This window comes from Bufo bufo, chromosome 1 (assembly GCF_905171765.1).
Source record: "Bufo bufo chromosome 1, aBufBuf1.1, whole genome shotgun sequence".
Classification (NCBI taxonomy): domain Eukaryota; kingdom Metazoa; phylum Chordata; class Amphibia; order Anura; family Bufonidae; genus Bufo; species Bufo bufo.
Genome location: NC_053389.1, coordinates 548,318,915 through 548,342,105, shown reverse-complemented (window position 1 = coordinate 548,342,105; position 23,191 = coordinate 548,318,915). Strand labels below are relative to the sequence as shown.

Here is a 23,191-nt window from a genome sequence, read left to right as displayed (position 1 = left end):
CATAAAACTGCAATTTCACTATTCAGTTAAGATGGCCGCCACTGCCCTCACCCTGAGGCTATTCCCACCTGCCCTCACTAGCCAGTAACAATAGCCCCCCAAAATTGTCAGTAACCAGAGCCCTCCCCCTAAAGGGTTAATCTCCTGCAGCACAAAGGGGTCCTCTTACCACATGTTGCTTTCATTTATACACTGAGCAGATGGCAGATCTCCCTTCCCTGGGTCTGCGCTGCTCCAACTCTGCATCCTCCAGCTCTGCTGAGTGAGGGAGCGTCTGCCAAGCGCAGGGACAGGGAGAAGTGCACACAGCCCAGGCACTGTTATCAGCTGCTGGGGAGGACCTGGCTTTAGTCATTTACTTACAGCCCCTAGTAGGTGGCAGGACCCAGGAGTCAAACAGCACCCTGCTATCTGACAATGCCACCCACGGCACTGGGTCCCACCAACCCACCAGCACAGCGCCACAAAAACAACGGCCATCACTCAGTACTGCACCGTCTGAACAGTTGTCTAACACAACATGTCCTTTGCTATCAGGAACTGCGGGTCAATTACCACTTATGGTATATGCAGACTTCTGCTAAATTAAAACCACCTGTGCCGAATGGGAGGAGTGCTGATGCCAGTAGAAAAGAAGAAAGATGAAACATGCATATATCAAGGGGAGAAAACAGAACTGGATCACACATCCATAATGCTATGCTTTGATCTAATAAAACTCTCTTCTCAGCGCCATATTGAAGTGTACAGCCCCCTATACTGCATGCTGTACAAGAGGCATTAGTGTACATTTTGATCAAAAGGCATAAGCCCACTCACCACGTCAAGGTTGCCTCTTAGAGTGGGACCTACTCTGACAAATAGGCGCAGCACAAAACGGTGACAAAGCTCTAGTAGGCGACAGGGCCCAGGAGTCAAACGGCATCCTGCTATTTGACAATGCCACCCATAGCACTGGGTCCCACCAACCCACCAGCACAGCGCCAGAAAAACAAAGGCCACCACACAGTACTGCACCGTCTGATTGACCCGCAGTTTCTGATAGTAGTGGACATGTGGTGCAGTAGTGTGTGGTGGCCTTTGTTTTTGTGGCGCTGTGCTGGTGGGTCGGTGGGACCCAGTGCCATGAGTGGCATCATCAGATAGCAGGGCTGCTGTTTGACTCCTGGGCCCTGCCGCCCACTAGGGCAGTGCCACTTTGTCACCGCACTGTGCTACGCCTATTTGTCAAAGTAGGGCCCACTCGGAGAGGCAACCTTGACGTGGTGAGTGGGCTTATGCCTTTTGATCAAAATGTACACTAATGCCTCTTGTACAGCATGCAGTATAGGGGGTTGTACACTTTAATATTGCGCTGAGAAGCATGTTCAATTAGATCTAAGCATAGCATTGTGGATGTGCGATCCAGTTCTGTTTCTCCCCTGGATATATGTAGTTATATAATCCGCCTGACTCACACTGCCTGTCTGTACTATCTGTGTGTCCTGACTCTCCAGTGTAGTTGTATGGGATGTAGTGTCACACTAGTCTCCTACCTCCATCGTGTACGACCTGACAGGAGAAAGAAATGACAGACCTGCTCAAACTGTGTCACATAGGAAAACATGGAGACCTTGCTGTGTGAGGAGACAGCAGCTGTGTCACTGATCTGTCATGGCTGCCCTCAGAGGACACAGATCAGTGCAGGGTGGTGAAACTCTGCCTACTCTATCTCTGCAAACCCAGGCATGATGGGAAATGTCAGATTTATTAGAAATATCTGAGGGGAGAAGATGGTGGACAACTAACAAATTACACACCAAATAAAACAGGTATACACAAGAGACTCTATCTTATTCTTTAATAATGGCCTATCCTGCACTAATTAAGCAAAGAAAAAAAAGCCTGGAATGCTTCATTAATGTATCAGATTTCTTCTTGTCCAAAAAAGTGAACAAGTCTATGTTTTTATTTCAAATATAATTTCTGAAATTCACAAATCCAGCTTAATATTGCAAACAATATCCCTATTTGTAATCCGCACAGAACTGACAGCTGCTTTGGCTGAGCTCTTTTACCAGACTGTTAAGTAACAATACACATGATGTTTCAGGGACCTTTCTCTATTTCTCAAGTGTGGTAATTTAGAGCTAAACTTAGCTTTAAGAAAGGGAACAATTAATCACAACTTCTTTCGCTTAGTACACTTTGTTCAGCTTTTGTGATATTTACACTCAACAGGATAACAAAATGTAAAAGCAGTAATATTAGTACATTTAACCAGCACACTTCCTCGATAGTTATATTACATCCGTCAGTTAAAAGTCATTAAAATAAACACTGTGCCAAAATAGCAATTTTTTGTCACTTTGAGAAAATGAATATACAAAAACATGATTTTTTTTTCCCCAAAAATGCTTTATAATGTAAAACTGAAACAAAAGAAATAAAAATAAACATATTTGGTATAGTCACATCAGTATCAACCTGCTCTATAAAAACAACACATGATATATCCGGTCAGGAAAATGCCTTTAAACAAAATAAAGAGTGCCAGAACAGCCATTTTGTGGTTACCTTGCCTCACAAAAAGCATAATATCGAGTGATCAAAAATTATTTGTACCCCAAAATAGAACTAATGAAACTGTCGCCTTATCCTGTAGTTTCCAAAATGCGGTCACATTTTGGGAGTTTCTACTGTAGGGGCACATAAGGAGATCTTCTATTTGGATCTCCTTCCCTTTTACGCCCTGCCATTTGCCCATAAAGCAGTTTACAACCACTTATGGGGTGTTAATGTAAACTGCAGAATCAGGGTAATAAATATTGAGTTTTATTTGGCTGTTAACCCTTGATGTGTTGTGGATAAAAATTTAAAATCTTCAAAATCTTTAAAAAAAATTCAATTACATTTGCAAAATGATGACAACATAAAATAGATATTGGGAATGTTAAGTAATAACTATTTTATGGAACATCACGATCCGTATTAAAAGCGGAGAAATTCTAATTTAAAAAAAATAGTGAATTTGTCCATAAATTTTGTATTTCTTTTTTTTTCTTTTTATAAATATCGGTAAAACATTTTATACCACTAATGTGAAGTACAATATATATATTGAAAAGGCAGATTTGCAAAATGTGGCTTGGTCCTTATGGTGAAAACTGGCTTGGTCTTGAAAGAGTTAAAGTTGTTATATGAAAATTATTAAAAGTAGCTGCAAGCAAGCTTTCCTTGACTAGTAGGGGTTGTTTCTGTTTGCAGAGCTGCTTTGGAGGGTGCGGGGGGCCTTGATACACACTGCACTCTGGGGTCTGGCTACACTTTACATTTATAAGCATTCTTGTCAGCCTTATTAGCCTGACCATTACCTCTATTGTACAACAGAAACTTTGCTTTATATCTGCTAGATATTAATGTGATCCTCTGTGTGATATGCCATCATTGTTGCATCACTGCTATCTATTGCCCTCCAATAGATAGTGAGGAAGACATCCTATGTGTGATATGCATTTAGTCTGAGCAGCCTGACAAGAAGGCTCATTGTTTAGCACCAGAAGATTTCTTTCATTACAAATTTATGCTGAGAACTTACTGTATAGTTCTGACCCTTCACCTTGGCAAACAGACCTATTTCACAACCCTGATTTCCTTACTATCCAATAATGTAAAAAAAAAAAAACATTTTTCCCTCAGTCCAAAAGTGCCGGGGCCTATTACAGACCTCTGTGCTGAAGATCTGGCCACCTACTTTAGGGGCTCCCAGCCCCTAAATGTCATTGATCCCTTCCCTACCACACCTTTTCCTGGTTCACTTTCTGCATTCTACCCAGTCATAGAAGAAAAACTTCTCGCCCTACCACATGCACTACTGAGCATATCCCCTCACACTTCCTCAAGTCTCTCTCCCAGATTTAAACTACCCACCTAACCAACATTTTTAACTACTCCCTCTCTTTTGGTATCACCCCCCCTCAAACATTATGTCATTATTCTCGCCTATCCACTACCTCTCCATTAACTGTTGCTTGCGCTGACTGAGCTCCCATGACATTTCAGGGCTAGGCCTGAGTACATCTTCACAGCCTGGCCCCGTCAGTCATTGGTGGGGGTGCAGCATGAAAGACAGTGAGCAGAGCATCTTGGAGCCACGAGGTGCAACACCACTGTCCTCAAGAATAGAACCAAGACAATGATGCTCAACTGTCAAGATCACATGTCTCAGGTGAAACGGTTTTATTGTAATGTATCTGATGACAGAACCCCTTTAAAGGGTTTCTACCACCACATTTTGACCTAATTAGCTGTCAGACACTAGCGATCTGCTAGTGTCTGCTGTACCTAACAATGGTATTGTAATCCCTTTCTGTGCAGCGGTTACCCTAAAAAAACCGCTGCACAGAACTTTTATTAGTATGCAAATGAGCCTCTAGGTGCTATGGGGGCGTCTTTTCAGCACCTAGAGGCTCTGTCCACTCACCATTTCTGCCGCCCAGCGCGCTCCAGCCCGCCCCTCTCCTCTAGATTGACAGCCTACTCGCGCCTTCGCCGCGTGCTTCTGTATTCGGCGCAGGCGCAGTGACTGTTGGACTGCTCCCTGCGCCGTAATCGGTGCAGGCGCAGTGAAGATGCCGGCGCAGGGAGACAGTCACTGCGCCGAATACAGAAGCACACGGCGCAGGCGCAAGTAGGCTGTCAATCTAGAGGAGAGGGGCGGGCTGGAGCGCGCTGGGCTGCAGAAATGGTGAGTGGACGGAGCCTCTAGGTGCTGAAAAGACGCCCCCATAGCACCTAGAGGCTCATTTGCATACCAATAAAAGTTCGGTTTTTTAGGGTAACCGCTGCAGAGAAAGGAATTACAATAGCATGGTTAGTTACAGCAGACACTAGCAGATCGCTAGTGTCAGACAGCTAATTGGGTCAAAATGTGGTGGTAGAAACCCTTTAAAGTGAACTTGTCATGTTGATCACGATATCTGAGCTGCAGTCAGCAGATTATAGAACAGGAAGAGATGAGCAGATGGATTAAATAGGTTTTCTGGGAATAGATTCAGTATGATCTGTTTTTTGTTCATTTAAATCCCTGCTCATTCTGGACTTTGAAGTAAACGAGGCGGTCCAATTAGTGATTGACAACCTTCCCTCTATGACTGTGCATACAGAGATAGATGTCAATAACTGTTATGGCCGCCTCTTTCACTTCAAAACTCAGAGTAAGGGTCCATTCACACGTCCGTATGTGTTTTGTGGATCCGCACATCGCCGGCACACTCATAGAAAATGCCTTTTCTTGTCCGCAATTGCGGAAAAGAATAGGACATGTTCTATTTTTTTGCGGAACGGAAGTGCAGATCCGCAAATGCGGATGTGGACAGCACATTTCGGCCCCATTAAAAATGAATGGGTCCGCACCCATTTTACGGACGTGTGAATAGACTTTTAGCAGAGATTTAAATAGATGAATTTCAAGTTTTACTGAAAATTTTTCGATAAAACTATCCGTATTTTCCGGCGTATAAAACGACTGGGTGTATAAGACGACCCCCAACTTTTCCAGTTAAAATATAGGGTTTGGGCTATACTCGCCGTATAAGACTACCCCTCCAACGCTATTTATTTTGGCATCAAGATCTGCAGGTAATTGTGCAATTTTCGTCTTTTGCCTCAGTACCATATTATCCCTTTCTAAGAATCTAGTACACCAGGATACAGTGGCCTTAAATCTGTTGCTGTGATCTGGGTTAGATTTGGCCACTGAAGTGCAAACAAACGTATTTTATTTTGGGTCACTACATAATTAGTTATTATGTTCCATGGCAAAGTTTACAACTTTAAGTTTGAAACTGGCTTCATATTTCTTTCTTCTTGCTGGTAGAGCCATGTCGGGGTCTTGACTGTTAGCCATTTGTATACTGTATGTACTGGTGCTGTACTGTATGAAACGGTACACATACTGGTGCTGTACTGTATGTACAGATACTGGTGCTGTACTGTATTCACCACCACATGTATCTGCTCCCCAGACAGACTCCGTTTTTTCACCACAGATAAGATGCTTACCAAACTTCATTAGAGATCTGCCGTTCCAACATTAGAATTGGCTGAAGTGCAGATGCTCCTGCTTCCCCCTGCCTTCCCTCAGAATCGCCAATCCAACCCAGTATACAACCACCAGCCAATCAAGGCAAGCGATGTACTGGTATTTTCTGTGCATACTGCATACAAAGCCTGCTTGGATTGGGTGGGTCAGCTCTCCCTGCCTACCCAGCCCCCCCTGTCTTCAAGACGATCTGAGCGGTAGTACGCAATGTGATACTGCCGGCATGAGAAAACCACTGAGCAAGGAAAAGGGGCTGCTTCAGGAGCGGCTGACCGGGATGCAGCACACGGTGGCTCAGCTAGAGGGCGCCTGTCCCTGAAGCTGGAGAAGGACAGCTTCTCCAGTCCGGCTAGGAAGTAAGTTTCAGAACGCCATATACTGGCATATAACACGACACCCGCCGTATAAGATGACCCCCGAAGATTTTCATGTGTTAAAAAGTAGTCTTATACGCAGGAAAATACAGTATATATTCTGCTCTGTAACACTGGTAGGTTACACTGCATTTTCATTGTGACAGGTTACCGTTAAGATCACGGCAAGAACACAACAGGCAATCCAAAAAGAGCAGAAAGAACCCAAGGTTAAGGGTGAAAGATTCACAGAAGACTCTACAAACAGCAAAAACCTCTGTTCATCATGTGCTCACTGTTAGAGACACACAGAACAAGAATGGTGTTCATGTACAAATGCCATGAAGGAAGCTGTTGCTGTCCAAAAAAAAAAAGACCCATTTTCAACAATCAAAATGTTTCCTGAGACCAAATAGTTGTTCCATAATGCTTATGGGAAAATTTTCTAAGGACATATGAGACAAGAGTGGAATATTATAATTTTTTTTATTTTTTTTAGCACAAATGAGCAACCCTATTTATGGAGGAGAAAGAACCCCAAAACCTCATCTCCACTTTAGCAAGATGAAAGGGACATCATGGTTTGGGGCTGCTTTGCTGCATCAGTGTCTGCACACCTGGCAATCATTGAGGAAACAATGAATTCTAAGGTGGTCAAAACATTTAAATGAGAATATAAAGGTTATAAGAGCAATCCATGACCTCTGGCTGAAGAGATCTTTGTGATGCAACAACTAAAGAATGGTTGAAAAAGTAGATGGTTGGTGTTTTGGAATGACCAGTATCCTGACCTTAAACCTATCAAGATGCTGTGGCATGAACTGAAAAAAGCTGTGCAACTCAGAAATATTGCTGAACACATTTGTAGGGAGAAATGGTCCAACATTCCACCTCCATGTTGTGTGTATTATTTGCAGCTTCAGTGAACATTTGGTGGATGCGATTGCTGCTCTAGTTGTGTTTTCAAAATTCAGGGATTCACTTCTTTTCCCTGGACTCTGAATATTAACTCATGTGCTCAGTAAAAGACATGAATTGTACAGACCTGTGTGTGTTATTTTTTTAGATTGCGTTTATCTACAGCTGTGACTTAGATAACAATCAGACCATATTTTATTAGTAATACTGGAACGTGAACAATCAGTTCATAAAGTTGATCTGTTTGGAAATGGAAAAGTGTAAGGATCTGGGTGACTCTGACAAGGGCCAACTTGTGTTAAGTACTAGCTAAGTACTGGTGTAGACCAGGTACAACCTTTCATGGCAACCTTTCATGGCTTGAGAAAGACCTTTACGGTCGAAACGTCGCATTTTTTTTAATTTTTTTTTGCTGGTGAAATAAATTCCACTGAATTGAAGACAGGAGAGTGCTGCGGTTTCTTCTATATGACGCATCCAAGGGGGAACTTCTGACTGGCTCCCAACACGGCTGGCACTACCACAAGATAAGACTTTAATTTTTCGTTGTGCTGCTATTCACATTTTTTCCTATAACAGTATACACTAATAGCAGTGGCATCTTTTAGCAGGATATTGCTCCCGACCATACTGAAAAAATTGTCATATTTGAGGGACATGTCAGAGTTCAAGGTGGTGACTTGGGCTCCGAATTCCAACTGAATTCAACCAATCAAGCTTCTTTGGGATATGTTAAAAAAACAGATCTGATCCATGGAGGCCCAATCTTGCAAACAGAACTCACAGAACTGAAAGGATCTGTTGTCAAAATCTTCGTGCCAGATACCACAGAAAACCTTGTGGAGTCCATTCCCAAGTGGTCAAGAGGAGTTTTGGCAGAATAAAAAAACACATCTTTAATACTATCAGATTGACTAAAATCCATGGCTCTATAGCTACTCCAAATGTGTTTTGCCTAAAGGATGCAAAAATAAATAAAAAATCTAGTTATATATCACATGCCATACAATACATAAGTGCTTATTGCATGTAATATAGGTAAATAATAACTTTCTAAACCTTACCAAGTAGTAGTAATGCTAGTAAACCTGTGTATTGTTGTGATAAACAGCATGTCAGCGGTGGCATTTCAATACACCTCTTTATCATATGGCAATACATCCTATTTAAATGAGGCATGAATATGGATAACTGCCTACCCATGAGCAGAAATCCTTCTGACTCATTAATTTTGGCTTGTCTGCTTGGCATTAAAATGTCTGTGCTGTGTATGAAACCCTAGCTTTAATTTTTATGAAACCTTATATTTAAATTGTACATCATTGTAAATGTAAAGCTTTTTAGAACAGGGGCTTGAGCATGTCTGACCTTGGTCTTCCCAAGCACCACTTTTGCTATCCTGATCTCATTATGCATGTAAGTTAGATACATGTGAACCTTCAAAAAATCACTCTAATAAAAGCTGCTGTCTTTACCTTTTCTGCAAATCTCATTTTTTAAATTTAACTAGTCCATTTAATGTACTTTAAAAAATATATTTTGTTCTGGGTTAGGCAGTAGAAATATTCTCCGTTACAGGAGAAAATGAATAAATATATATATATATATATATATATATATATATATATATATATAGGCACAAAGTGCAACCACGATTAACCGATTATACCAAACAGATGATCTTGATTTTCATTTTCATATGTAGGTTAAAACACAGTCATTAACTGAAAAAGAAATGGCTAAGTAAGAGACTTAAAACTGGGTGAGGAATAACCAAACTCTGCTACAAAGGTGTGATTGTGGAAGACAGTTTCATGTTACAGGTCCTGCTCCATGGCGAGACTGAGCACAACAACAAGACACAAGGTAGTTATACTGCATGAGCAAGATTTCTCTTAGGCAAATATTTCAGAGCAGACTGGGTTTCAAGACGTGGTCTTCAAACTTTTTTGAAGAGGCACACAGAAACTAGCAACGTTGAGGACCGTAGATGGAAAGGTTGATTAAGGGAACTTAGTGCAGCAGATAAAAGACCCATCATGCTTACTTCCCTTCTAAATTGGAAGATGTACAACAGTGCTATCAGCTCAGATCTGGCAGAAACCAGTGGTGCCCCGATACACTTATCTACTGTTCGGATTATTGCCCTGCTGTTTGCCAGTCACATTCTTAGGGCATTTTAACACATTTTTCTTTCTTCTCTTGAAAAGAACAACCACTGTTTTGTGGCATTTTTTTTTTGCCAAAGCCAGGAGCAGGTTCAGAAGGAAGGGAAATTAGAAGGACTTCTACTTCTCCCTGCTGGATCTAGTTCTAGTTTTGGCTCAGAAAACGGCATCACAAATTACAAATTCTTTTCCCCAACAAAAAAAAAAATTGTGTGGAACCTCCCTTAAAGTGTTTTATAAAATCTTTAGGACATGAAGGTCAAGATTGATCAGTAGGATTCTTCTGCCAGGATCTCCACCCATCCACAACTAGTGGCAGCACTCTTCAGAATTGCTTAGTAGTGCATTCTTTCATTTGCAGTTGTTAATGGCACCACAAAACCCCTTAGTGTCCCTCAAACAGCATTAGTAAAGAATACATGCACTTTTTATGCAAATATAAAAAGTATACATTATGTAAGTATGTTTCAAAGGGCTCGTTCAGATGGCGGTTTTTATTGTCAAAAAACACTGGGGTCGTTTAGATGCCGTGGATCCGCGCGGGACTTCAACAGATGGCTGTCTGCATGCTGCGCTGAGAAGGGACAAGTCCTTTCTTGGCGCAGTCGCGTCTTTGAATAGTCTTTAAAAACAGTTGGGAGGCAGGCACCACATGGTTGCTGGTGACAAAATTCCATCGTTTGAACCGCCCCTTACAAGTCCTGAAACGCTGAGGTAAGATGCCCTTCAGTGTTTCTTCATGCCCATATACTTGTGCATGCCGAGACATTTCGGGAATGGTCCTTTCTATTCCTCAAGGATAGCATTCTATTTTATTATATTTTTAACACTCATAACTTTCTGAGACTTGCTTTCGGTATCAGTAATTTTAAGTGTGTAAGGATTTCCAGTTGTTGAACTACCATTTTTATTTCAGATGACCATGAGAGCTCATTCTTGTCCTAAACATGTACCTGCATAAAACACTCACGAGGAAATATTTAATATTTTCTCAGTATCTAAAGTAGATGAATTTAGTTCTGTACAAATTTTATGTAGGCTTTGTCAGGTTCCAATCTAATGTAAAAGCAGTTTTCCGTAGAAAGCAAGGAACAATGCTCCTTACATCACTCCTGCTTGCAAATGTATTTGACTAATCTGTGGTTTTATTGTAAACAATATGTAATCTGTGGTTTTATTGTAAAGAATATGTTTTGAATAAACGTGATCATTTAGTTGTTTATATATAATTACTAATAATGTAGGTATGCTTATGAAAAATAACCTTTCTATGTTGTAATGTTTATAAGGATTGCTAAATAATACCAATAGCTTTACTTTGAGGAAATGAGGTTGAATGTTGTTTTGTTACGCACCTTACATTTTAGGCTAGTTTAACACTAATTTTTAAATCTTTCATTAGGCTGTTCTGGCAGAGGAACAGACTGCCAGAGTTTATTGTATCCGGCACAGCTAGTAGCCGTTTTTGCCCGGCCGAATCCCAGTACTAATGCTGGAAACAGGCCAGATCCCTGCTGGGATTATTGTATAATGCCACACATGGTTTTGCCATAGAACAGCAAAGTTACAAATATGTAGAATGTCCTCTAAAAATATTCTTATCTATATTCCTCTATATTTGTTTTCATCTTTCTCATTATTTTACAGGTACATGCTTGGCCTTTCAGCTATCCCAGCTATACTCCAGTTCCTTGGTTTTCTTTTTCTACCTGAAAGTCCACGTTGGCTCATTCAGAAAGGCCAAACGCAAAAGGCTAGAAGAGTTTTATCACAAATCCGAGGCGTTCAAACAATTGATGAAGAATATGATGGCATAAAGAATAGCATTGATGAAGAAGAAAAGGATGCGGGTGCAGGTAACACTAATATATATATAAATATATTTATTTTTTGTTTTTTTCTTAAAGGGGTTATCCAACCAGGGCCCATCACACAGGTTATACTTACCATGCTCCCTGGCACTTACAACGGTCCTGATGCCTGCACGGCGGCCGTTACATCTCCCCGTCGCACGGATCAAAATATCCGGTGATGGGGGGAGCAGCCAATAGCAGGCCGCAACGGGTACAAGCTTCCCTAGTGTCACCCACGATGCTAAGGAGGTTCATTCCCATTGCAGCCTGCTATTGGCTGCACCCCCTCTCCCCGTGTCGCTGGATGTTTTGATCCGTGCAACGGGGAGATGCAGCGATGCCCGTGCGGGGAGCAGGAGCGACAAGTTTGCCGGGGAGCAAGGTAAGTATAACCTGTGTGAGGGGCCAGGGCATTTTGGGGGGGAATTATAGGGGTTGGATAACCCCTTTAATCCTATCGCTTATAGCAATACAGCCTATATTTAATTCAGAATACAGTGCAGTGTTATTCTTTGTTTCTGCTTCATGGATAATCCACAATTAATGTACATTCGTTAATGATTCCATACATTTTTGCACATCGTACCTTTTCTATCTTGACTAGCAGAAGATTTCTGCAATTTACCGACGATAAAAGGCTTTAAAAGCTAGAAAGAAGCAGAATAAGAACAGGAAATTGACCTATAAAAAACTCCAGTGTCAAGGCTTTTTATCTCTAATAAAGAACATGCTTTACTGTTAACTTAGAAAAGGTCAATCTGCCAATTAGTCAGTAGTGGGAAAAAAGTTTGGTTGAATGCCAATAAAATTGATAGCCTTACCTCTTCCAGAAAGGCACAGTGCCATTTATCAAGCTACACAAGATCCAATAAGCTCAATGTGTATGGAAAAATGCTTTCTGACACAGGTGCTTGAAAAAGGCAGAGAAAGTCCAAAATTGAGTTTTCCCATACATATAATGCATGCAGGGCCGTTTCTAGGGGCGGGCGGGACAGGCGGCCGCCCGGGGCGCTGTCAGAAGGGGGGCGCCAGCAGGGGCGCCCTCTTGTCGTTTCTCTGCCGTGCGCCCTGGCTCCCTCCCTCTGACATCTTGCCTCGGGTTGCCACCCGTACGGGATTGACCCGAACAGTCCGGGTTTGTAATCCTGTGCCCGGGTTCAAGACTTTCTCAGACCCGGGCACAGCGATCTCTTTACTCTCCCGACTTCTGTAGCAGGTAGCCAATGAGCAGCAGTGCTGGTGGTGACGTCTAATCATGCTGCCAGCCCTGCGGTCCGGCACTCAGCAACCTGAAGACATCATAAGAAGACTCCTCCTCCCAGCCTGCTCCTGATCAGAGGAGCCGACATTGCAGTAAGAACTGCTGGTCACTGCCCCCCTTCCCCATGGCTAGCTGGTGCCCTGTTAACCCTTACCCTCTTATTTACACAGCTGCTGGTGTAAATAATGCAGCTATGTAGTCTGGACCGGGGTCGGAGGGGAAGGGTTGTCAGGAGAGGCAGTGTTACTAGCTGCAGGACTGCCCTTCCACTGCATGATGGAGCCCCAGGAATCCTGCATAAAAGTGAGTGCACATGTGATGTGTACTAGGTGCCTGTATATAGTAACATGTGTGATGTGTACTATGTGCCTGTATGTAATAACATGTGTGATGTGTACTATGTGCCTGTATATAGTAACATGTGTGATGTGTACTATGTGTCTGTATGTAATAACATGTGTGATGTGTACTATGTGTCTGTATGTAATAACATGTGTGATGTGTACTATGTGTCTGTATGTAATAAGATGTGTGATGTGCAGTATGTGCCTGTATATAGTAACATGTGTGATGTGTACTAGGTGCCTGTATGTAATAACATGTGTGATGTGTACTAGGTGCCTGTATGTAGTAACATGTGTGATGTGTACTATGTGCCTGTATGTAATAACATGTGTGATGTGTACTAGGTGCCTGTATGTACTAACATGTGTGATGTGTACTATGTGCCTGTATGTAATAACATGTGTGATGTGTACTAGGTGCCTGTATGTAATAACATGTGTGATGTGTACTATGTGCCTGTATGTAATAACATGTGTGATGTGTACTATGTGCCTGTATGTAATAACATGTGTGATGTGTACTATGTGCCTGTATATAGTAACATGTGTGATGTGTACTAGGTGCCTGTATATAGTAACATGTGTGATGTGTACTATGTGCCTGTATGTAATAACATGTGTGATGTGTACTATGTGCCTGTATGTAGTAACATGTGTGATGTGTACTATGTGCCTGTATATAGTAACATGTGTGATGTGTACTATGTGTCTGTATGTAATAACATGTGTGATGTGTACTATGTGTCTGTATGTAATAACATGTGTGATGTGTACTATGTGTCTGTATGTAATAACATGTGTGATGTGTACTATGTGTCTGTATGTAATAAGATGTGTGATGTGCAGTATGTGCCTGTATATAGTAACATGTGTGATGTGTACTAGGTGCCTGTATGTAATAACATGTGTGATGTGTACTAGGTGCCTGTATGTAGTAACATGTGTGATGTGTACTATGTGCCTGTATGTAATAACATGTGTGATGTGTACTAGGTGCCTGTATGTACTAACATGTGTGATGTGTACTATGTGCCTGTATGTAATAACATGTGTGATGTGTACTAGGTGCCTGTATGTAATAACATGTGTGATGTGTACTATGTGCCTGTATGTAATAACATGTGTGATGTGTACTATGTGCCTGTATGTAATAACATGTGTGATGTGTACTAGGTGCCTGTATGTAATAACATGTGTGATGTGTACTATGTGCCTGTATGTAATAACATGTGTGATGTGTACTAGGTGCCTGTATGTAATAACATGTGTGATGTGTACTATGTGCCTGTATATAGTAACATGTGTGATGTGTACTATGTGCCTGTATGTAATAACATGTGTGATGTGTACTAGGTGCCTGTATGTAATAACATGTGTGATGTGTACTATGTGCCTGTATGTAATAACATGTGTGATGTGTACTAGGTGCCTGTATGTAATAACATGTGTGATGTGTACTATGTGCCTGTATATAGTAACATGTGTGATGTGTACTATGTGCCTGTATGTAATAACATGTGTGATGTGTACTATGTGCCTGTATGTAATAACATGTGTGATGTGTACTAGGTGCCTGTATGTAATAACATGTGTGATGTGTACTAGGTGCCTGTATGTAATAACATGTGTGATGTGTACTATGTGCATGTAAGTATTTTCTTTTAATTCCTGGAGAACCCCTATTAAACACCATGTTGGCTCCAGGATGAATGTTCCTAGTTTTATTTTAGTTGCAGCCTATGGAGAGTATCCCCAGCGTCTGGTAACTTGTAGGCCATAGTGATGTCCAGTACAAAGCATTAATTACAATGGGGGGGCCACTGTGGGAGACATGAAAGTGGGGGCCACTGTCACTGTGGGGGACATTACGTTTAATAAGGATCACTATAGACATTATTTAGAATGGAGGCTGCTGTGGGTGTCATTACTCATTATAACTGTATAATGTCTGATAGGCCTAGTCCTGAGCTGAGTTATATTACCCTGCCCTGTATAATAATGTACCCATCCCTGATACCCCTTAGTTATATTACCCGGCTGGGGTAATATAACTAGTGCCTGCAGTCTATCAGAGGAAGGGAAAGGGACACGCCTCTCCCTCCCCTGCCTCAGCACAGTCATCTGTACCGCTGTCCTGAGGACGGCAATACAGATGACTATGGAGATAAGCGCTTTTCTCCCTGTGCCCCGCCGCCAGCTCGGGGGGGGGGGGGGGGGGGGAATTGCCCCGTTCCCCCCCCCGGATCCGCCACTGGGATTCACATACTTTTTCCACCTGCACTGTGAATGTTTACATGGTGTGTTCAATAAAAACATGGTAATATTTAATTCTTTGTGTGTTATTACTTTCAGCAGACTGTGATTGTCTATTGTTGTGACTTAGATGAAGATCAGATCACATTTTATGACCAATTTGTGCAGAAATCCATATCAAGGGTTCACATACTTTTTCTTGCAACTGTATATCATACTCCAAAAAAAGAAAAAAAAAAAAGAAATAATAATAGTATTTACAGAATATAACAAACTAAAAACGGTGTAAACTTGTGACTGTTCTACATCATGGATAACAGAAAGTAGAGCAAAAGAAGAAGAAAACAGAATGGAAAATAGAAAGAATATGAAAAAAACATGTCAAATGTGATAACATTTGTGTCATTCTGTGTCCTTCAGCCCATTTAGAAGCCAATTGTCTAATTGGGGCAGATCCAATGTTCTGCTATACAAGTTTCATAAAAGTAGTATTAGTTCACTATAAGGACCCTATTGATAACCCATCTACACTTATAGGGGGGAATTTATCAGTATCTCTGCACCAAAAAGCAGAAAAGTGTGGGGGTTTTAGACATCGCTTGCCACTTCTCTAAGTAGGGAGTGATGTGGAACCGTTGCAGGCGGCCCATCAGATTTAACCTATGCGAAGAAAGCGGCATAGATTATAGTGGAAATCTACACCAGTTCCTTTGGTGGTGTGAATCTCCACCTTGGCACATGGACCATCACAGATGGGCCACAAATATCAGGAGGAGTGCAACTCTTAATAATTGTGCATAAGATGCCAACAGGGGAGAAATGAGAGACTCATAGCATCCACCTCTGGTAAAAAATTGGTTATTTTTGTTACAAATTCTTAAAATTAATCTACATTTGTCCTGCCAAAAATATATTCTTAGTTGACAATGAGATTGTCTTTGACATAACATTGACACCAGTATTGGTCAGAAAAGATATGCTTTGGCTAGTCTGGCTGGGGATAAGTACCGTCTAACTTGTAATTTGCAAATAGACGTTATATGTTTTTTGCATTGAGTATATTTTGTGGAACAACTTAAAGGGAATTTGTCACCATGACAATGGAAAGTGATCGGAAAGCAGCCTGTTATAGAGCAGGAGGAACTGAGCAGATTAAGGAGTTTTGAGGGAAAAGATTCAGTATAACTTGTAATTCATTCATCTAAATTCCTGCTCATTCTGGGCTGTGAAGTCCAGGAGGCGGTCCTATCAGTGATTGACAGCTCTCTCTGTATACACAGTCATAGAGGGAAGGCTGGCAAGCACTGATAGTATGGCCTCATTGACTTCAAAGCCCAAAATTAACCTGGATTTAAGAGAATAAAATAAAAGGTTTACCTACAAATTTATATCTGCATTAAAAAAAAGGTCAAGATTTATGTTGGCCTGAAGGACAATAATGGCTTTGCTTAAGAAGGAGAGAGTCTAGAGTTTAATGATGTGTTAGGATACAAGCATACTTTAATATGGGTTCTTGAACCAGGGATTTATTCTAATAAGTTCCATATTTGGAGTCAGGAAGGAATTCATTCAGGATTGCAGAAGTTTGGATAGACTTGCATGTAGAAACAAACTCCGTCACTTTCTGATCTGTGATTTTACCATTGAGGTCACTGTGGAAATCTCCAGCATACGAGTAACAAAATCTACAATCCTTATGATGCGCTACAAAAAGCTGCTGCTTGCCCTAATCAACACATATGGAGTCATTTATCAAACTGGTGTAAAGTAGAAGTGGCTTAGTTGCCCATAGCAACCAATCAGATTCCACCTTTCATTTTCCAAAGGAGCTGTCAAAAATGAAAGGTGGAATCTGATTGGTTGCTATGGGCAACTAAGCCACTTCTGCTTTACAACAGTTTGATAAACGACCCTAATGGTTTCTGGGTATGTGGTGTGAATGGTATCACATCTAGATGCTATTGTAAATTACCAGTGCATTCAAACCTCACTACCAACAGTACGTGTGATCTCTAAGAGTGATGTTCTGCCATATGGGGTGCCAACACGAGGCATCTCCTGTAGACTATACTTTCAGTTGCTATGGCAACCTGTTATGTTTGGTTAGTATTGTAGACTGCAGTGTACTCATCAGAAGGTATTTCGCACCTTTCTATTGAACGGAACTACAAGATGGCACAGCAAATGTTCAGCAAAGCCTTTCTAAAATGTCAAGATGTCATTTAAATGCCAGTAGCATAATAAGGTTTAAAACTTATCAAAATTAACTTTACTTTTATTAAAAATACATTTTCCATATTCTGTTCTCCTTATGTGTGAGAGGGGTATGAGTTGACGGGCAGCTAAACTCAGTCCTAACAATTCACTGACTCTGGGGCAGGGTCCAACTTCAGTTTTTATTGCCGGGATAGGTGAAACTAAGAAACAGAAAAATAATGTGCTTACTATCGTACATCAGCATGTAGTAATACACTATAACACAGGTATAGCCAGACATCAACATGTGCATGAAATACAACACGGCCGTAACAGGGAAGATGAGTAGACATTTGCAGACCTATCTGTGACAAGCATGGTCTCTAACTAATAACTATGGAGTAGACTAACAGCAGGAGATATGCAAAATGCAACAATATGCATTAACCTATAAACTAGATGCTAGAGCATCTGGACATACCAGCGATGCCACCGAAGGCTTGGATGAGGAGGATTACTTCAGATGCTGATAGTGCAGCAGGTCCTAAGAGAAAAAATGGCTCCTACATGAGCTCACTTGACGATGTCGCCAAGTCATGTGACAGATACAGGGAATTGTATGCTAGCTAACTAAACTGATTGAACGGACGACCACTAGATCGAGCAATTACACCTGGAACACAAAGCATAATACATATACAATATAAGAAATATTGCTGAAGGCATGACACATATACGCAGAAGGAATATATGCCAGAGCCAAAACATTTAGACAACCTGCCTAATATTTTATAGGTCCCCCTTGTGTCTTCAAAACAGCGCTGAGGGTTCCACAAGACCTCTGAAGGTGTCCTGTGGTATCTGACACTAAGAAATTAGTACCAGATCTGAAGTCATGTACGTTGTGAGGTGGGACCTCTATGGTTAGGATTTGTTTTTCAAGGCACAACCCATAGATATTCGAGCGGATTGAGATCTGGGGAATTTAGTAGGCATTTTGACATCACTTTCTCTGTAAGGGAAAAACCCCATAAAATACTGTATGCAAAAGAAATGTGGATGACAAAAAACAAACAAAAAAACTTGTGCTTATTCTTGTGCTTTTCATACTGGTAAAAATGCCAGGGCCAAATTCATACATATATGTGCATCTACATGGGATTATATGAAATCAGTCACCAAGGTATTTACAGGATGAAATTTAAAAGGGTTTTTGGACAGTTTAGTACATGTGACCTATCCTCAGGATAGGTCATCAGTATCTGATTGGTGGGGGTCTGACACCCGGGACCCCTGCTAATCAGCTGTTTGAGAAGGCATCGGTGCTCCTGTAAGCGCCGCTGCCTTCTCACAGCTCCCCAAGCACAATGCCATCATAGTATAGTGGCTGTGCTTGGTATCCCACTCAGTCCCATTCACTTGAATGTGGCTGGGCTGGTCCTAGGCCACATGATCGATGCTCCTAGGCCACTGGCAGAGAGAAGGCTGCCGGTCTCACAGAAGAGGTGCTGCCTTCTCGAACAGCTGCTCGGCGGGGGTCCCGGTTGTTGGACTCCCACCGATCAGATACTGATGACCTATCCTGATGATAGGTCATCAGTATAAAAATGTTGGAAAACCCCTTTAAGAACTCAATAGAATAATTTATTATAGAAGTAACACTCCAAAACTGGTAACCAAGGTTGAAAGTAGATATGTACATGCTCCAGAGCAGAGTATACAGTTGTGTTCAAAATAATAGCAGTGTGTTTAAAAAAGTGAATAAAGCTCAAAATCCTTCTAATAGCTACTATTTCCATACACACAAATACATTGGGAACACTACACATTCTATTCCAGATCAAAACATGAAGAAAAATATATCAAATTTGTGTTGTCCCTCTAAATTTTTTTTTAAGAAAAGTGAATATTAGACTGTTCAAAAAAATAGCAGTGTTTGTATTCTTCTTTATAAACGCAAACATTCACTATATAAACTGAAAAATGTTTGAAGATTTAGCTTTCCTTTGAATCACTTAACTAATATTTAGTTGTATAACCACTGTTTCTGAGAACTGCTGTACATCTGTGTTGCATGGAGTCAACCAACTTCTGGCACCTGTGAACAGGTATTCCAGCCCGGGATGATTGGACTACATTCCACAGTTCTTCTCTATTTCTTGGTTTTGGCTCAGAAACTGCATTTTTGAGGTCACCCCACACGTTTTCTATTGGATTGAAGGGGTTCTGCAGTTTGTTTAAACTGATGATCTATCCTCTGGATAGATCATCGGCATCTGATTGGCGCAACTGCAGAACCCCTTTAAGATCCGGGAATTGGGTTGGCTACTCCATAACGTCAATCTTGTTGGTCTGGAAGCAAGATGTTGCACGTTTACTGGTGTGTTTGGGGTCGTTGTCTTGTTGGAACACCCATTTCAAGGGCATTTCCTCTTCAGCATAAGGCGGCATGGCCTCTTCAAGTTTTCTGATGTATTCAAACTGATCCATGATCCCTGGTATACGATAAATAGGTCCAACACCGTAGTATGAGAAACATTCCCATATCATGATGCTTGCGCCATCATGCTTCTCTGTCTTCACAGTGTACTGTGGCTTGAATTCAGTGTTTGGGGGTTGTCTGACAAACGGTCTCCAGCCACTAGACCCAAAAATAACAATTTCACTTTCATCAGTCCCCAAAATGTTGTGCCATTTCTCTTTAGGTTAGTCAATGTGCTCTTTGGCAAATCGTAACCTCTTCAGCACATGTCTTTTTTTCAACAGTGGGACTTTGCGGGGGCTTCTTGCAGATAGCTTGGGTTCACATGGGCATCTTCTAATTGTAACAGTACTCACAGGTAACTTAGGACCTTCTTAGAGCTTCCTGGAGCTGATTGTTGGTTGAGTCCCGGCCATTTTGGCTATTCTTCTATCCATTCGAATTGTAGTTTTTTGCTTTCTTCCACGTCTTTCAGTTGTTTTTTTTAAACATTTCTTTGTTTTTTTCCATTTTCAAATAAATGCTTTCTTTACATATTGATATTTTCCTTCTATCATTCAAACAAGAAATGCAAACATTTGAGTACATCAAATAAAGGAATTCCACGAAAAACAACTTTAGCCCTTCCAGTTTATTCTGAATGGTATTTTTTATTTTTATTTTTGGGGATTTGTCATGGAAGCCCACTACATTATGAACTACAAACCTTTAATCTCCCCAAGTTATCCTTCAGATCCTCCAGCAGGTACCAAGCCGCTAGTTTCAAAGGCGAAAATACTCACCCTCGAGTATTCCGACTGTGATATGTATTCGAGAATAAACTGCTTCCAAGTGCGGTATAACGTGTTACCCAATATTTCTTTCTATTGGAGTGATTCAAGCCATTCCAGGTGAAAGATATGTCTGAGTTGATCGATCACCATATCTACGGCCGGAACCTCTGATTTAAGCCAGTGTCAGGAGACATCTCTTTGCGACCATCAGCAACTTGTGACCCACTGGAGGAAGAATCTTGGCACTCACACCCCCATCCTCTTGTTCATCCTGATCTCTGACTATATGCAGAATAAATACAGTATAGTGGGGCGCCAGTTACACGTGACCGATATTACAAGGGTGGCAGTAAAGAACAGTATACAGATTATTCACAACTGCTCAAATAGCAGTTCTATTGGTGCTAAGATAGAGCTATATAGAAAACATACCATACTGTGATGGAATAATATTATTAAAATTGAGTCAAGAGCTTTCTTATTGGAATAAACAAGCATCCTTGGTTTGAAGCCCTCAAGTTTCCTTTCATTACGAGGACGGGGTGTGTATCCGTCTTACAGGCGACCTCGGCGAGGGAGGTAAGGAGGACAGGTGTCTTGAGCTTATCCTGTTCATCCTCCTCCCTGGTGAAGTAAGTCCCTTGACTCAATTTATTTTAATAATATTATTCCATCACAGTATGGTATGTTTTCTATATAGCTCTATCTTAGCACCAATAGAACTGCTATTTGAGCCGTTGTGAATAATCTGTATACTGTTCTTTACTGCCACCCTTGTAATATCGGTCACGTGTAACTGGCGCCCCACTATACTGTATTTGTTCTGTTGCGTATGGCACATTGTCCATGTCCCTGCGCCTTGTCTCTTTTTAAGTGGGCAGCTGCCTTGCACTGTGGCCAGCCTATCACAAGCTGGTAATTTGACGCTAGTTTCAAGTTCTCCTCTGGCGCTTCATCCCTCCTATTCTCCTCTCCCTGTCCCAATCCCCCTCTCCACAAATCCACTCCAATTTTTTCTTTTATCTTTTACGTATATGCAGAATAATTAGAGACGGTGCGATATCTCTTTAATACCTACTAATCTTATGCAATATTTGTCCCACTTGCAGCCAGAATACCTCAAGTTTTGGGCAGCTCCATAATCCATGATGTCTGTTTTTGGCATGGAGCATTTGGGACATGCTGTAAATCTCTCTGGTTTCCCTGGTGTCTTAGGGAGATCAAATCCATATATTGCATGATGCAATATTTTAATGTGGGTTTCCCTCCATTGCTCGTTTATTACTGCTTTATATAGTGCTGCTAGTCCTTTACGAGCAAGCTTTGTGACCTCCTCTATCCTCAGTAGCTTTTCCCACTTTTTGAATATTCCTTTGGGGTCTCTAGTCCTCCATCTGTCTCTCAATATCTGTTAAAGGGAAGCTATATATGGTCTATTCTTACGATTGAGAAAAGTCAAAGTCGCTAGGCAACCATTCCTGAGATAGATCTCTAACAAGACTTCTACTGTAGTTCTTCACTTGCAAATAGGGAAAGTAAGTGGATCCCTTCAGTCCCCATTTCTCCTCGAGCTCTGGTAGTGTTGCCCAGAGAGTTCCCCCTTCATGAAAAAGGTCACCCATTTATTCCCTTAGCTGCCCAATCTCTAAAGACCTTGCAGTGTCTTCCTGGCTCAAAATTAGGGTTGTTCGTTAGGGGGAGGTGTTTAGAGAACTGGTAGGGAAGGTGGAACTGCTTTCTAAGTACTTTCTAGGCAATTATTGTGTCTCTGAGTACCAGGGACCTCTTAATTGAAGTTGTGAGGTTGCTTAATTTAGTATGTAGTAAAGCCACTAAATCCCAGGGTGCAGCTAGTTGCTGCTCAAGACTCAAATTTGAGTAATAGGACGTTTTGTTAACCCAGTCTAGGATGTGTCGGCTTATACATGTTAAATTATATCCTCTTATGTTGGGGAAATTTAACCTCAATTTTAGCTTATCCAGGGAGATTCTTGACCTTTTCCCGTTCCAGATAAAGTGAATGAATCTACTTTCCAATAATTTGATATCCGCATGACAGAGGAGTAGTGGGATAGTTTGGAGAGGGTATAGAAGCCTAGACATGCCCATCATCTTGATAAGATGGCACCTACCCACCAACAAAAAGTGGCAGATTTTGCCATCTGTCTAAGGCCTCTTACACATGAGCGTATGGCTTTTTCAGTGTTTTGCGGTTCGTTTTTCACGGATCCGTTGTTTCGTTTTTTGTTTCTGTTCCGTTTTTCCGTATGGCATATACAGTAATTACATAGAAAAAATTAGGCTGGGCTTAAAATTTTCAAAAGATGGTTCCGCAAAAATGGAACCGATACGGAAGACATCCATTTCCGTATGTGTTCCGTTTTTTTTTTTGTTTTTTTTGCAAACCCATTGACTTGAATGGAGCCACGGAACGTGATTTGCGGGCAATAATAGGACATGTTCTATCTTTTAATGGAACGGAAATACGGAAACGGAATGCATACGCAG

At 41.3% G+C, this 23,191-nt stretch overlaps 1 protein-coding gene across 1 annotated transcript in view; it reads left to right on the top strand.

Annotated features, from left to right (window-relative positions):
* SLC2A13 (solute carrier family 2 member 13) overlaps positions 1-23,191 on the top strand; it is a 177,548-nt gene that overhangs the window by 62,481 nt on the left and 91,876 nt on the right. The window contains exon 3 of the mRNA XM_040412421.1: positions 11,169-11,377. Within this exon, the coding sequence (XP_040268355.1) occupies positions 11,169-11,377 (209 nt within the window). The remainder of the gene's footprint in view (positions 1-11,168; positions 11,378-23,191) is intronic.